The sequence below is a fragment of the Tympanuchus pallidicinctus genome, unplaced genomic scaffold (genome assembly GCF_026119805.1).
Source record: "Tympanuchus pallidicinctus isolate F22 unplaced genomic scaffold, pur_lepc_1.0 scaffold7, whole genome shotgun sequence".
Taxonomy (NCBI): domain Eukaryota; kingdom Metazoa; phylum Chordata; class Aves; order Galliformes; family Phasianidae; genus Tympanuchus; species Tympanuchus pallidicinctus.
Genome location: NW_026294791.1, coordinates 24,634,033 through 24,649,969, shown reverse-complemented (window position 1 = coordinate 24,649,969; position 15,937 = coordinate 24,634,033). Strand labels below are relative to the sequence as shown.

The following is a 15,937-nucleotide window of genomic DNA, read 5'->3' as shown; positions in this document are numbered from 1 at the left end:
TTTCTAGCCAGGGAAGTCACAGAGCTGATGTGTGAATTTTGACTTTGGCCTTCCCAGTGGCAAAGCCATACCTGGCTCCTACTGCATTAGGCTGTGTTCTTTCCATTTTAAGCAGTGACTGCTGGCAAATTGTGTTGTCTGATGGTTTTGACACTTGCTAAGAGAGATTGCAGCATGCTTCAATAAGCATCAGCATACACTTTGTTTTTCCAATCTGTCTGATCTTTATCTTCCATTTATGACAGTGTTGGAATTAACTACGTATTTGTCTTATTCAACAAAACCAAAAACCAAAACAAGTTATAAAATAACTGTGTGGATAATGACTAGTCCTCCAAACCCTGGAATAAAGTGCTTCAGAATAACTATCAGCTAATGAAGCTGTCTCCATTAGTTTGAGTAAGAAACAAACATTTATTTTAAATGTGCTGAGCAAGACTGCAGAAAAATATGGTATGCTTGGGAGGTTGTAGTTAGAGCTGGGATTTTCTTGGTTGTTTCCTTAACAAGAGGACTTCAGGCTTCCTGTGTGACATGGTGCTGTGTTTGCATAGTTGCCTCTCACCCTAGTTGTTCGATCTGTGTTCATGCTTTGCTCCACCTTTCAAAGATGGAAATAAATAAATGGTAACGTTTTTTTCACATGCAAGAAAGGTTAAAAGTTACTGACTCTGTATCTCTGACACTTTTTTCTTGCAGATGATCAGATTTGTTACAGCTACTCCTACGGAGTGAGAGCAGTTGTCCAGTGCATCCCTGCTTGGTTGCGATTCATCCAGTGCCTGCGCCGGTACCGCGATAACAAACGGGCCTTTCATCTGGTTAACGCTGGAAAATATTCCACCACCTTCTTTGTGGTGACATTTGCAGCCCTCTACAGCACTCATAAAGGTACTGGTTCTGTTGGAAGGCCATTTGCCCATCAGTGTGCTCATCAGGTCACACTCTAGAAGGGATGCTGAAGACCACCTCAGCCACTTTCTTACCAAGTTCGAGTGATTGCAGTGTGAAAACGCAGTATTGGTTCTTTATGTTTAAGCATTGTGTCGTGGTGCTGAGCTGGTTTTTCGTTGGTGACTCTGCTGTTGAGGAGTGGTCAATATTTACGTGCACAGCTCTGGTGGGCAGATATGTCTCACCAGTTCTTTTTCTGTTGAATGAGAGCATCCTGGGCTAAGTCATGGGGTTTTCCTCTTCCATGGGGAAAAACTTAGGATTGGCTTCCCTTTCAAATGTAGACTTTGGCCTTCCAGCATCTGTGAAACATCTCAGTGGAAAGTCAAAGGGCTGCCTAGCTGGTAAAAAGTAAATACTTCAAAATAATACTTGAAGTATTTTTTGCATACCTGCTCTAAAGGAGGAAACTGGAATACCTGTCAGTTCTTGCTGTGATGGGAGGTTGGGTGGGAGACGTCTAAGGAGAGGGAGAATGTAGGAAATACTTTTGCCTTGGCATTCATGAACAGTTGCAGCTTGTCTGTCATCCCTAAACACAGGGAGATGTGCACAGTGCTGGGAAAACGCCCTCTCTGGATTTTCCTGTGTGTTTTTATCCATGTTTTTTTCTGCAGCTGGCAGGGAGTTGTTTCCAATCCATTTAACTGCAGATTGAGCTCTGATCCCCAAGTTCCCCATCTCCCTGGAAACGACAATTACTTGATTCTGCTTCTTGCTCTGAAGGAAAAAGCTTTTCGTTTCTGCACTTCAGGCAGTCACCCTGCCTCTCATTGTTCTCAAGTCCTCAAAGCTGTATTCTTGTATTTTAAAATATACGCCTCCTTTATCTCCTGGAATTAACAGCTACACATGCTCATGAGCTATTGCTTATCCTGAAATATGATTGTGGCAAGGCAGGGAAAAGGGTTGGATGTATGCTCCTAGTTCCCATGCTGGTTGTGGGTGAGGAAGCAGGGTTATTAGAAACCTTTCTGTGGCCAGTGGTTCTGGAGCCATGCACGTAACATTTGCCAAGCTTTGCATCTTAATGGTACAAACCCAGTGTGGCAGCAGTGGTGATGGATGCTGTCAGAGCTCTTCACCTTGCTCCTCGTGCATCCCCTCCTGCTGCTCCCCCACAGGGCTTGCTCCCATTGTAAGTTGCTTGGTGCCACCCGGCTGCCCTTTTCTTCCAGCCCTGCACTCTGTTAGTCTCAGCTGCTATGCTGTGAGATGAGACACGTAGAGATTGCCTGGCTGTGGTCAGTGCTGGTATGGTTTATATATAGTGCCTACCTTTAGGAGGCTGAGAGATGCTTCTGCCTCCCGTGGGGCTGCTGTGGAAGAGCCCCCTGTGGGAAGGCTGGGGTAGGTTTGGGACAGGAGGAAAGCCAGCATCTGGGTAAACATCCTGTGGAAGGACTTGACCTTTTCCTACTCCCCAAGAGGTTTGCATCCATGCCAATGCTCTGACCCTTGTTCTCATTGCTGCCACACACAACTGGTGCCTGCCCCTGCACACAACTGGCAGGCAGTGGACTGTAACGAGGTGTTTATGAGCCCAGCCCAGGCTCTTTCCAGTGCCTGAGACCTCGGTGACTCCCAGCTTTGCTCTGTCCCGTTCTCTTCTTAGTGGCAGCTGGTAGTGCATAGCTGTAGGTGTCATACAAAAGCAAATAAAAATTTGGGAGCTTCGTGGCATTTAGAAATGACACATCTCACAGCTTCTGCAAATGTCACTGCGCCCGGACTGGCAGTGGTTTTGTGAGCACTGCCTGAAGACCTTGCTACGTCTTGTCAGTGCTGTTGGCCGTATGCCCCCGCTGCCAGAAACGCGCCCTTGGACCTTCTTAATTCTGTTCAGATCTGCTGGAATTGTATCTGTGTTCTTTGCATGCGTTTCCCCTTCTCTAAACTTGGAGTCAGATGGACTCTTAGCAAGTGTTCACCATGTTGCTGTTGGAAGTAGAAGCGCTGCTCCCCCACGCTTTCTGTCTGCCTAAGTATAGCAGAGGCAAACACTGGTCTCTTATTTACAAAACAACTATTAGGGGCTATGGATGTTTGCTGCTCAGAACACCAACGCTGCCCCAGACAGGTGTCAAACGGGTAAAAATCCTTGCTACTTAGACCTGTTCTAAATGACAGTTAGTAACGAACCTGTTAATTGCTGTTTTAACAAGAGTTTTATTTAAACAGTTTTTCATGCCTCTGTTTGCAAGTCTATGACTTATAAGTCTGGAATGAGAGCTTTCAGCTGCCAGGAGAAGAGGGTAATTTGTGGCCTTTTCTTGGGAGGTCAGGTAATGTACACCAGGCAGTTCTCCCTGGGAGTCCCGAGGAACATCGTGGCCCTCTGGGGAGGGTTGTCTTCCTCCTCTGTGTTAGAACAGCGAATAATTTGTAGTTGTTCTTTAGGTTTTCTCACGTCTGCCAGCTGCGTGGAGATGGGCTGTGTGGTTAGGAGGGTTTGTCAGCATTAAAATCCAACTAATTCACCTGGAATGCACTTACATGGCACTGTTTGGCTGGATTTTCATACACTCGTTGAAAACAACTGGAGCCAAACAAATGTACAGATGCCACTTTGTTATGAATAACTGTCACGTGCCGATGTGATACTGCTTTATCTGTGGCTGCTAGAGCAAAGGTTCCCCCCAGCAGGCTCTTGACTCAGTTTCCCCAGAGGACTGCAGTTTAATAACCCCTTGTGCAGTGCACAATTCTGGTTAGAAAAGTGATTTTTCTCTTTAGGGTTTGGATTCCAAATGCAACTTGCTCTGCTCTTTGTGCTGTGCTGTTAGATCCAAGGTACCAGATACACATAGTTAGTCCTCTCTCAGACTGGTGCTCTCGTTGTCCTGGAATGAAGCTTGTTTTGCAGAGCCCCCTCCAAGCTATCATCTCCTACATTAGTGCCGCTCAAATGCGAGCCCCTCACAGAGAGCAGGAGCAGTGAGCAGTGACTCGAGCTGCCCGCCCTGCTGCCAGCTCACAAACACAAGCACATTTCAGGGAAGACAGCAGGAACCAAAGGGCATCTGTTGCTAAGCTCCCAATGGAAGAATTCTCAGTATTTTTGTATCGCTCAAAGGAATGGGAAGCAAAGGCCGTGTTCTGTAAATATAGTCCTCCGGGATATGTTTGCACAGGCAAATGAGGCCTATCTGTAACTCTAAGCTACCTAGCAACTGCAGCATGTGCTGGCTGCAGTGCAGCAGAGCAGCAGCCCTGTCCCCTGTAACTTGCTTTTTTTAAGCTGAAACCTGTGAAGCTTGCTGCCTTACCGAGGAATAGAGATATGACCCGATGAGGCAGCAGTCATCCCGAGATTAATGGGCTTCTGCATGAAGGTGTTGGACCATCTCTTACTCATAGAGAGCTTCAAGCAGGCCTGAACAGATGAAGATGAATGGGAAATGTGCTGCTGTGTGGAAACCCAGTGGAAGACTGCAGGTCTGTTTCCCACTCCTCATTCATCACAGTTGTTAAGGTTGCTGCCAGGCTTGACACCGAATGGTGCAGCTCACTTTGCATTGGAACGGGTCACTGTTTCTCTCTGGGTCTGTCCTAGCGCTGCACAGCTGTGGCTTCCAGGTGAGGGGATGGTGGGCACACTGGGTGCTACTGGGAGCTGTATCAGAGGATACCTGGCTGTGTCTTAACTCTGCCATCCTCTACCTGCCAAAGTACTGGTGGCTTAGTTGGGGCGTCACTTATGGCTTGTTGGCACCGTGTTAGAAACTGCAGGATGTAACCCCTGTGGAGAGAATTTGCAGATAGGTGGAATGGTAATTAACTGTGATCCTGAATGGCTGCAGCAGGAGATGAGCGAGGCAACGTGAGAGCTGGGGCTAAAATGAATTAAACAAGTCAGACTTTGGTGCAGAAAATAGCAATACCTCATAAACAAGAGGGAGATATCTTTTTACACTAGTAGAGAGTGATAAAGCAAGAGGGAATAGCTTTAAATGAAAGGAAAGGAGATTTAGATTAGATGTCAAGGGAACTTACCACTGAGAGAGTGGTGAGGAGCTGGCACTGCTGCCCAGAGCTGTGGTGCCCCATCCCTGGAGGTGCCCCTGGACATGGATGGGCCCTGGGCAACCTGAACTGGGGGACAGGCAGCCCATGGCAGAGTGGAGCTTGGTGATCTCTGAGGTCCCTTCCAACCCAGTCACGCTGTCATCCTGTGGTAGTGAAACGGGTGGGGAGAAACTAGCAAAGCAAAATAAAAGGATGCTTAGAGTCAAGTGCAAATTTTTAGTTAAAAAGGGCCTTTTTTTTTTATATGGCAGGGTGGAACCATAGTATTTGTGAGACCCTGTTGCCTTTGTTATTCCTTGCATGTCGGTACAAGATCTCTCTTTCTCTGTGTTGGAACAGCTGTCAGCACTGTGGCAAGCCAGATGGTTTGATTTAGGTGTCACAAGAGCCTTGTAGAAAGCTTAGATTGACCTCTTGAAGTAAAACAAACTTTGTAATGGGATTAACTGTCTTCTTTCCTAAGTGGCTGCCTTCCTGCTGCTTGCCTTAGCACAGCATACCAGCAGCTCCATCAGGGTGATTATTTGGAGCCAAAATGTGCAATGTCTGTCACATTGCTGTGAGCTAGGACGACTTCTGGTCTGAAACCCTGTCATCCCATGCCCAGGAGGCCCTCAGTAATGAGTTGTGTTCATTAGCCAGTCTTTCTGATCCTTTTTTCCGGCAGAGCGGTGGCAGCGTCATTAGCAGAGTATGTGAGGCATTGCCACGGGGCAAACATTTCCAACCCGGCCTCTGACCCCGTCCCAGAGCCAGCCTGGCTTCCCATGCCAGCTGGTTGGCTCTAATTGCTCGCCTATGGCTCCAGGTGATGCTGTGGATGGAGGGGGAGTCACCCCCCGAGGGAGCCCTGTGCCTGGTGACACGCGTTTATAGGCAGTGGGATTGGGAGCTGCCTCTGCACCCTGAGTGTCAGCACAAATGAGGTGTGAAATCCCGCAGGGACATTTTCCAATTCTTTGTAGGCCTCTAAATGTCAAGTGGGATGCTTGGTGGTGCCAGCAGCCGGGCTGTGGGGGAGAGGCACCTCGGCACCCTACCAGGCAGTGAATCATCCATCTGGTCCCAGCTTAACGTGACTGGAGAAGCGAGAGCACTGATGAGTAAGGTGTAAGTAAAAGGGATGGCCTACCGGTTTACCTTCCAAGGCTGTGCCAACCTGGGCTTCTGTGTGGCTGCAGGAACCTGGGAGGTGCAATAAGTCACCGTTGGTTTATTTTGTTTTTGGTCAGGGACATCGTCAGTGGGTATGGTGGATGGTTGGGCTAAATGATCTTAGTGGTCTTTTCCAACCTTAATGTTTCTATGAATCCCTAGATTAGACCACAGCATTTATTTTTGACAGTGAATTCAGCTATTCTTATTAGTGAGTCTGCTGGCAAATGATTGCATTGGAAGCCCCATCCTTCTCAGTTAAACACCCCCCGGTAACACTTCTCAGACGTGAGAGATGACACTGGGAGAGGAATCCAATCTGTCAGCAGGGAATGGTGTGCTTCCTCCAGCTTGCAATTAAATCATGTATCTCCGTAACAAAAAGAATGCTTATCCATGAGAGTGCTAATCCAGGCTGGATGTGGCTCTGGGCAGCCTGGTCTGGTGGCTGGCGACCCTGCACATAGCACAGGGTTGGAACTAGATGAGCACTGTGGTCCTTTTCAACCCAGGCCATTCTGTGATTCTATGATATGGTGATTCAAAGTTAGGCACAGTTATATTGTCCTACACAACCCAGTGTAAATCAGCAGAATGTATATATTTATTTAGGCAAAACAGGATTTGGGGATTTCCCCGTTCTGCAAATGCAGGATTTAAATAGGAGAAGAAATTAGAGCTTGCCTCCTGACAGCTCTTCAGTGCTATCTCCTGATGCTTTACTTTAAATTGCGCCCTGAGGCAGTAGCAGAGGTTTGCAAAATCTAAGGGAAGGTTGTTCTTAGGAAGTGGTTGGTATTTGGCAAAGCCTGTCAGCTCACAGTGAGTCCTGCTTGTGCTCCTCAGGGCTGTTTGCCTTTTTGCTGCACTAAGCCCACCATCGTGTCTCTGCCATCGATCAGCATTAAGTAGAGATCCCCGCTGCTTGGGGGAGCACTACTGCCCTTCCTTCCTTCATAGTTAGAGTCACTGAGGGCTCGGTGAGACTTGGCTTCAAGCCATAAGGTGGTAGCAGGCACGTGCTTTGGGATGCCATCCGACGGCTCTTCTCTTGTAGGTAAGTCACTTCTGGCTGTCTCATCCTCCCTCTGTGTGCTGGGGTGGAGTTGAGGAGCACATCGCTCACAGCCCACCTGGCTATGTGCTCAGTGTGCTAACAATTCCCACTGGGCACGCTGTAAATATGGATTTCTTTCCTTTGCGTTCCACCTCATCTGGGGCTGAATGGCTTGCCATTAAAGGAGCCTGTGTTTGGCAAGCCTTGATCAAGAAGCTTCTAATTCATGCTGGAGGTGGAACTGCTCCACACAGTCAGATTGGCATCGTGCAGCAGGGCTCACCTGGCTGTGTTTCCTGATAACCTCAGACTTCTGACAGCTTTTATCACAGCTTCTGCCATCAGCAAAGCCTGCAGCTGGCAGTGGTGGCTGACACACCGAGTGCTTATCGAGGGCTGCTGTGCTCTTATCCAGGTCTTCAATAATACATGGCATTGATTTTTATTTTTTTTTTCCTGTGTTGAATACTATATAGTGTTTACATTCCCCAGAATAATTCAGCAGGGTAAACAGATAGTATTCTTTGGAAGTAAAGTCAATATTAACTGCGTTTGGAATAGTATTTGCTGTCTATCTTTGATGGAAAGCGACTTTTCTCTTGCCTGTGTTTGGAAGGGGCTATAATTTCTGCACAGTATTACTCTCTCAGAATGCATGTCAGAAACTGTTTTCCCCCGTGGCTGCTGTTGGTATCGAATATATTTGTCTATCAGCAGTTTTTGCAGGCAGTAAATTCAGTTGCTACACGTGCCCATGGCTGTTTTCCTGCTCTGTGGCCATTCACAGCTTCAGTTCAAAGGTTGAAGCCTTCCATTATTTATCCCTGTGACCTTCTGGGGCAATTTGCAGGCGTGTTTGTGCAGGGTACCCACTGGGATTGCCTTTTACAGGGGAAGCTGAGGATGCTAATGGAAATCCTGCAGTGAAGGTTGCAAGTGGCCCTGGCGGCGTGCAGCTGCCCCTCATCTCTGCAGCAAGTGGAGGTGCCACGGGTGCTGCAGCAAGACACTGAACTCAAGTAGCCTCTGACACAGCCCTGCACCTCCAGGTTGCAGACGTGCTCATTAGAACACACCAAAATAGACCCCCTGCAAGAGGAGCTGAAGCTGTGCCTACAGCTTCGCGTGTTGCAGTTTTGTGCTGACGGTGTTTCCTCACGCATGTGCTGCTTGGAACAGCTTTGTAGCTTGGGGTGTTGCTGGGCGGCAGCACAAAGGACCTCACTTCTCTGACTGCCAGCTCTGCTGCAGAGGGTTTTCTGCAGCCCGTGGCACGATGAGCTTCAGTCTCTTTCCCCTCTCAGAGGTGTTGAGATCTACCAGGAGTCCAGTGCACTTCTACCAGTCATCCCAAGACTGTCTGGTGGTGGATCTGGTGGTTTCTAGCGCATCATTAAACAAAATGAAAATAGGATGAAGCAGCTCGTGTTGAAATAGACCCTGACGTGGTACATACACACGGCAATGTATTGCTCCTCAAAAACTGGCAGGCGGTAGATGGAGCCTCTGGGCAGAATGCAGATGCCTTGATTTTCTACCCCCTTGAGCAGTGCTGAAGAGGCCACTAGGACCAGCCAGTGGAGATTGAGATATAATTGCTTGCCTGGAGCAGTAACATATTTCTGTGTGCCGGCTGAATACCAATGAGGCCAGGAGGAAGGAAGGTATCAAACAGAATCGCAGGCAGGAGGAAAAAGAAGGTAAGTGATTAAAGGATGGGACTCAGTGGCCAAGGCTGAAGGCAATAGGCTTGTTCTGATGAGAGCATTCTGCCAGAGAGTGGATTTGGTTTTGTAATGAAGTTTTTCAGGAGCTGAGTGCGCTGCAGGATGGTGGGTGAGAGAGAATACAGGAGCCAGTGGGGGGATTGTGGGTGGGATGACCTGCCTAGGATGGTCTGGGTCCATCCCCTCCATGAATGGAGGATGTCCCATTAATGCCACTTGGCTGCTCTTCAGTGCTGCAGGGCACTGCCATGGATGTAACCCTCAGCACTGCCTTCTAGGTCTCCCTGAAGGTGCAGAGCTCCAGTTTGTTTGAATTCTGTTCTTAAAAACAAACCAAACAGCCTGACCCAACCTTCAAGCCTAAGCCCCTGTGGGGAGCCTGAAGCCTGTGGGGTAGTTTGGAGCGTTTTAGATGTTGGAAAGCACTTAACACCTTAGCTGCCTCTTGGAATGATCATTTAGGATCTGGTAGGGGAACTGAATGTGGAGATGTTGCGAGCCAAAAATAATGTAGGAGGGCACAGCCTTAGAGTCTGGGTCACTGCACATCAGCAGCTGTCTGTTTTTCCCAATGAAAAAACCTAGTGAAGGAGCTGCTGGGGGAGGACAACGTCTTGCAGTTGGTTGCTAATTGATAAGCCTCAAGCATCACCTGAGCCCCTGTTTTGTGCCAGCAGCACTTGGAAACGTGGCATTGGAGCCCATATGGTGCAGGACATCCATGTGGCAGCGGGGTCAGAGCTGCCCTGGGTGCCACCAGGCAGCAGGGAGATGAGGGTGAGTGCACCACTGCTGGCCCTGTGTGACAGCAGGCAGGCTGGGGAGACCTGCACAGCTCAAGTGAATCTCTTGTCCTTTTCCCCTGCTGATTGGAAGCTTGGCTGCATAAATGGTTTTAATAGGTTTGCTTTAGGGGATGTGTTTTGAAAAGAGAACAAGCGTGTGTATTTGACCTATATCCTGCACTTCGTGTCCAGGGAGCCTGGAAGGCATAATGGGGAGAGCGTGCTCTTACACGATGCCCCTCATTTTCACCTCCATTAATTTTATCGGATGGCTGCCGTACGTTTATGTCAGAGTGCTAAAAAGGGAAGGAGAGAGCAAACGGCCCCGTTGTTTTCCCCTGTTCTGAAGCAGCCTGTGGGATTCCCATGCCGTCCGTCTTCTTTCAGGTTGTTAGGGGACTCATTTGCTGTTGGCGTTTTTGCAAACTAAGCCGTGCTCTTACGAAATCCTCCTCGTTGCCTCCTTGCTTTTCCTTTGTACAGCCCGTGTCCTTTGTGAAATGCGGCCCTCAGCTTCCCCCTGCTGTCCAGACTGAGGATGACAACAAGCCTGCCTCATCTGCCACGAAAATGAACGTTGTACTGCACGTCTGCGTTCCCAGTGCAAGACGTTGGCTGAGGTTTAAGTAGGCTTTTTAAAGAAGCAGTCCACTTCAGGTTGTACAGAAGTGTGCTGTTCTTCTCTTTTGCAGCTAAAAACCACAGCGACACCCAAGTGTTCTTCTACCTGTGGATTATCTTCTATTTCATCAGCTCTTGCTACACCCTCATCTGGGACCTGAAGATGGACTGGGGTCTCTTTGACAAAAATGCTGGTGAAAATACCTTTCTTCGAGAAGGAATTGTCTACCCACAGAAAGTGAGTATGTTAGAGGTGGCTTCTGCTGTTGTACCAAAATGCATTTCAATTTGTTTCAGCTGCACGTTGCAGTTGGCTGCTTTGTGCCCCCTGCATGCTGGGCATGAGGATGTTCCAGCAGCAGAGTTTGTTTCAAAGACATGCTGCTGGCGGTGCTTTGTATGAGGAGCAAATTCTCTCTCTGCTGCCTCTGCACCAGGATGCTTGTATCTACAATGAGAAGTGATGCAAACGTAAGACAATTTAAAAACAGACTTTGGCACAACTGTGCAGTGCTTTGAGTAGATGACTGGCAGGGTCTCTTCCCCAGGAATGAAGGGGATGTGTTACTGTGTGCGTTGTATTGCGCAGGCAGTCTGTGTGCAAGCAACAAAGCTGATTTAAAAGTTGAAGCACGCAGGCCTGCTTCTTCCTGAAGGCCTTCTTGCTGACCTGTCCCAACTGTATCTTGTGTTCCAGGCATACTACTATTGTGCCATTGTTGAGGACGTGATCCTGCGCTTTGCCTGGACCATCCAGATCTCCCTCACTTCCATGCAGATCTTTCCACATGCTGGGGATATCATTTCTACTGTGTTTGCCCCACTTGAGGTTTTTAGGTAAGGCTGAGGAGCTTGTTTGGATTTCCAATTGCTTGCAAAACATCAGCAGAGTGGGAAGCCTGAAGCCTCTTGCTCTTTGGACTCTGAACTGGGAGGAGAGGCACTTACTCTGAGCAGGGTGCTGAGGAACACTGCAGCAATGTGGGGCTGGGTCTTTGGCTGCCTTTACCATTCCCTCTGCAGCTGCTGGATCTAATCTCAAAGGATGTGTTATTACCAAGTTTCACCTTAAAACTGTATCATTGGCAGAAGCATTTGATATTTCCCTTAATTTCATGTTTACAATTATTCCCAGATTCCTGCTCCTTTCCACCAATTTGCAGCCTGCCCCATTGCCCTGCGGGGTTCCAGAGCTCTTTACACCCTCGTGCTCTTGCTGCAGACCCCCATATGAATAATCTGTGCAGCCAAACTTCACTCGTGTACGTGGCAGAGGTTGCCATATGTTTTTCCTTCCTCTTGTAATGCCTGCAGACTCGGGCTGTCATCATTAGGACAATGAGTGAGCCTGCCAGCCTGTTTGTTCCCTGAGGGGCTGGGAGATGTCACAGCAGGTGCTGCTGGTAGTAGTTTGCCATTCCTGCGTACTCCAAGCACGTTCCCAGAGGCACTTTGTGATCAGTGGGAGCAGTCAGCGCCGCCCAGGCTCACGGATCAGCGCTTCACCAAACACAGCGGCGCCTATAAAAGCGGAACGGCGTCAATAAATCTCTCTTCTTCTCCTCCACCCAGGAGGTTTGTCTGGAACTTCTTCCGTCTGGAAAACGAGCACCTGAACAACTGTGGTGAGTTCCGTGCCGTCAGGGACATCTCCGTGGCACCGCTCAACGCCGACGACCTGACGCTGTTGGATCAGATGATGGACCAGGAGGACGGCGTGCGGAACCGCCGCAAGAACAAGCAGTGGAAGCGCAGCCAGAGCATATCCTTGCGCAGACCTCGCCTGGCTTCACAGTACGTTCGGCCTCTCCTCATGGAGCTGCTGTGAAGGCAGTACCCTTTACAAAACTGCCCCTCCTGCGCTGGTAGCAGTGCGTCCAAACGTGAGACAGGCTCTTCCCCTGTTTCCGGGCTTCTGGCCGCCCCAAGATTTCACTTATCCTTTCATGAGATGTCACGTGAGATCTCAGACCCCTTCCCCTCCCATATCCAAACCCATGCGGGTTTTTCTTTCCACCCCTCATTCTTACACCCAAAATATTCCCCCATTTTGCATCCCAGGCTCTGCTGGCTGTGCATCTTTGCTGCTGTGCCTGCGCTCCAAGCGTTGCAGGATGCTTTGGTGTCTGAGCGTCACTTCTTCCCCCCAAGCACAGCTCCAGAGCCCTTGGCCAAGAGAGCAGCTCCTGGGGTGAGAAAGCACAGAATCATAGAATCACAGAATGGCCTGGGTTGAAAAGGACCACAATGCTCATCTAGTTCCAACCCCCTGCTATGTGCAGGGTTGCCAACCATCAGACCAGGCTGCCACATCCAGCCTGGCTTTGAATGCCTGCAGGGATGGGGTGTCCACAACCTCCTTGGGCAACCTGGACATGCAGGGAGCATTGTGCAGTAATGGCTGCAGAGCATCTTCCTGTTTCATCGCTTCCTGGGAGGGGGTGGGAGGAGGAAGCAGCAGCCTCAGCTCCCTGATGAGAGTTTTCTGTTTGTGTTTCTTCCCAGGTCCAAGTCTTCTGACACGAAGGTATTGATAGAGGACCTAGCAAAAGAAGTGAACACATGAAGCAGCCACGATCTCTTATTCAGCATCCTTTGTTTTCTCGTTCTGCTCCCCTCTTCCCCAAGTAACCCAATCTCTGGTACAGTTCCAGCTGCAAACAGGAGAAAACACTGAACACATTTTCCGAGCTCTTCCAGACCAGATCCTATGGACTCCAACAAGCTCACTGTGTTTTGTTTCTTTTCTTCTGCGTTAATTTTGATGTCCTATTTTAACAAACAAACAAACACAAAATAAAACATTTTACTTTCTTTTGCCAATAAAGAGGACAGTTCAGGAAAGAAGGATTGTTTACAGTCTCAACAAGGACATACACACCTGTCTGGATAAAGAAGCATCATAGGGACTCCCATTTGGGACAGTGCCGAGAACGCCCTCTGTTTCTGCTTGGCCCGGTTTTGACTGGTTGAAACCGGACTTAAGTTTTTAAATCTGATTATTTTTGGTTTTATTTTATTTTTTTTCTTCATATCCAGCGCTGAGGCACTGGCTGCACTTGCAGGGAAAGTGCACTTAGAGCAGTACCTTCATTCATGAAGCTACTTTTTAATTTGATGTAACTTTTCTTATCATATATATTTCTTTTTTTGGGAAATGTGATGTATGTGTTACGTATAGTTCTCACATAATTTATGGAACCTAACAACCATCTGAGAGTGCTTTTGAGTCCTGTGCAATGAAGGTTGTACCGGTGACGCGAACCCAGGAATGTGGATGGAGATGTGCAGGGTCGTGGGGTTGTGCACCTGTTTCCCTTTGATTGCTTGCTTTCTTTTCAGCTTTAGTTGAAACCAAAGCTTCTCTTCCTGACTTTGGGTTGCTGCTCCCACTCCCAGCACTGCTGTGGCGGCAGCTGAAGGCTGGCTTGCTGTGTGACAGCAGCACACATCGTCACACTGCCTGCTGTAAGGGAGGGCTGGGTCCTGCTCCAGTGTGAGCAGCTCGAGGCAGAGCCTTCCAGCATCATCATCCGGATCTCACGCTGGATTTCAAAGTCTTAATCACCTTTAGCTGAGCCCTGTAGGTAGGAGCAGCAGTGTGCCTTGCTCTCTCCTCCTGCAGCAGAGGCAGCACACGACAGGTCCTGCCGGAGGTGTGTTGGGCTGCCAGCAGGAGGTGGGCTCTGCTCATTGCATCCTTGCCCTGCTGTCTGTTGGCTCCCGTCTGGTTTCAGCGATGGGATTGCAGGAATCCCTGCTGTCACATCCTGGGTTCTGTTCTTTTGCCCTGGGCTGGTAGCACGGCTTCTCCCCTGACTGCTGCCTTGCATTTGCTCTGATTTTACCCGCTGTGCTTTTCGCCCGGAGGATCTGAGGAAGGAAACTCAGTTCTCTTCTTTTCACTTGGAATAGGTTAAAACAAAGTGGTGGTGGACCTGTGCCAGAGCAAGGTTGGTGCTGCAGGTTGGGAACTGCAGGCTGCAAGCAGTCAGTTTCTTGCTGTGTAGTTTCTCAAAGCCTTATGGAAAGCCTTTCTCCTTCCTGGCTCCTTCCCTTCCCTTTATTTTTGTTTCTGCCTTTGCTGCCAGAAGAAATAAGCAAAAAGGGGAGGCGGTGTGCTGCAGCTGGCAACAATTATCTCTCAGAATAAAGCACCATTCCCTTTGGCAGGGAGCTCCCAACCTGCCGGCGGCCTCAGAGAAATCAGGAGGGCACATTCCTCCCAAACCAGCCCTGTGGAACCTGCAGCCATCGCAGCAGCATGGATTGGGATGGAGGTTGGCAATGGGCTGGGCGAACTGATGTCTGCAGGGGCCTTCAGCTGCGGTGGGTGCCCGCACGATGTGGCACCGTGCACACAGGCGCAGTGAGCTGCTGCCTTCAGCTTCCCTTTAACTTCAGTTCTTATTCCAGAAGGTGATTCCGGGTTGTTTTGTCTCCTTGGAAAAGAGGGTTTGGGGCTCCTAGGGGAAGAGCGGATGATCCTTGCGGCAACCGTGCCGCCCACAGCTGGCCTCACTGCTGCTGGAGGGTTAGCCTGGCCCTGGGAACACCACTGGAGAAAGGCAGGTCTGTGGGAGGAGGAGAGGAGAGGGCTGCTGGCACCCTTTGGTGTCCAACCACGGCCTCATCCTCTCGGTATTGGGGCTGCAGAACGCCCCGGCCCCTCCCCATCCCTGCCACGTTGGTCTCATGGTTCTGCCGCCCCGACCTGTAGATGTCCAAAGTAATTATGGAGTGTGATTAGTCCTCTGTGGGTGCTTGCTTTCTTCCTTTCTCTTTTGCTATCCCCTTCTCCACTCTTCTCTCTGGCTAAGTGGAAAAGGTGAGGACAAAGACTTGCCGCTTGCTTGGACTCATGGTGTACTGTGACTGCGCTGTTAGCTGTCTCCTCTTTCCTTCCCAAATGGATATCATTTCTGAAGTGTGGAATAACCCTTCTTGATAAGTAGGTTTTAAAAAAGAAAAAGAAAAAAAAAAAAAAAATGCACAATGTGATACTGTTTCCTAGTTCCTAGGTGGTTGTATAAAAGCAAAGTTACTGTGATTGTGTTTTTAAGAGGAAAAAGTGATTGGTTACTCAATCTGTCCTTTTTTTCATTATTACAAGCTCTTTGTTTTCCAATGACCTGACGCTCGTTTGTCGCTGCTCTGCGCCCGCCTTCCCCCCCTCTGTGCTGTAGGGCTGCACCCACCGGGTCCCCAAATCCACGCCGTGGGGCTGTAGGGCCTGGCAGCTCCCCAGTGGGATTTGCGGTGCTGCCACCGGAAATTGCGATGCCCCTGCCCTGCTGGGGCTGATTTAAGAAGATAACGGCGCTTTCTCGTGCTGGTGGGGGCCGGAGCTGGGGGGTGGGGGATTAAAACAATTTCATAATCCCAGCGATTTCCTCCGGGTCCCGGGATTATGAAACCAATGATGAATAGCAAAAGCCGCAGCGTGCAGCGGGACCGCCTCGCCCATGGGCCCTGCAGCTCCCCAGCGTGTCCCGTGCCTGCAGGTAAGTGCTGCCCAGTGTGGGGGGATCGAGGTCCCGGCGGTGGGATGAGGCTGTGCAGGGAGGGGTACGCCCTGGGGGCTGCTGGGCTTTGGGGTGAGGGCACGG

General features: G+C 49.5%; 1 protein-coding gene across 1 annotated transcript in view; it reads left to right on the top strand.

Annotated features, from left to right (window-relative positions):
- Positions 1–15,459, top strand: part of XPR1 (xenotropic and polytropic retrovirus receptor 1) — a 78,767-nt gene extending 63,308 nt beyond the window's left edge. The window contains exons 11-15 of the mRNA XM_052666089.1: positions 700–891; positions 10,400–10,566; positions 11,026–11,165; positions 11,901–12,122; positions 12,834–15,459. Of these exons, the coding sequence (XP_052522049.1) occupies positions 700–891; positions 10,400–10,566; positions 11,026–11,165; positions 11,901–12,122; positions 12,834–12,894 (782 nt within the window). The 3' untranslated portion in view covers positions 12,895–15,459. The remainder of the gene's footprint in view (positions 1–699; positions 892–10,399; positions 10,567–11,025; positions 11,166–11,900; positions 12,123–12,833) is intronic.
- Positions 15,460–15,937: the final 478 nt, after the last annotated feature.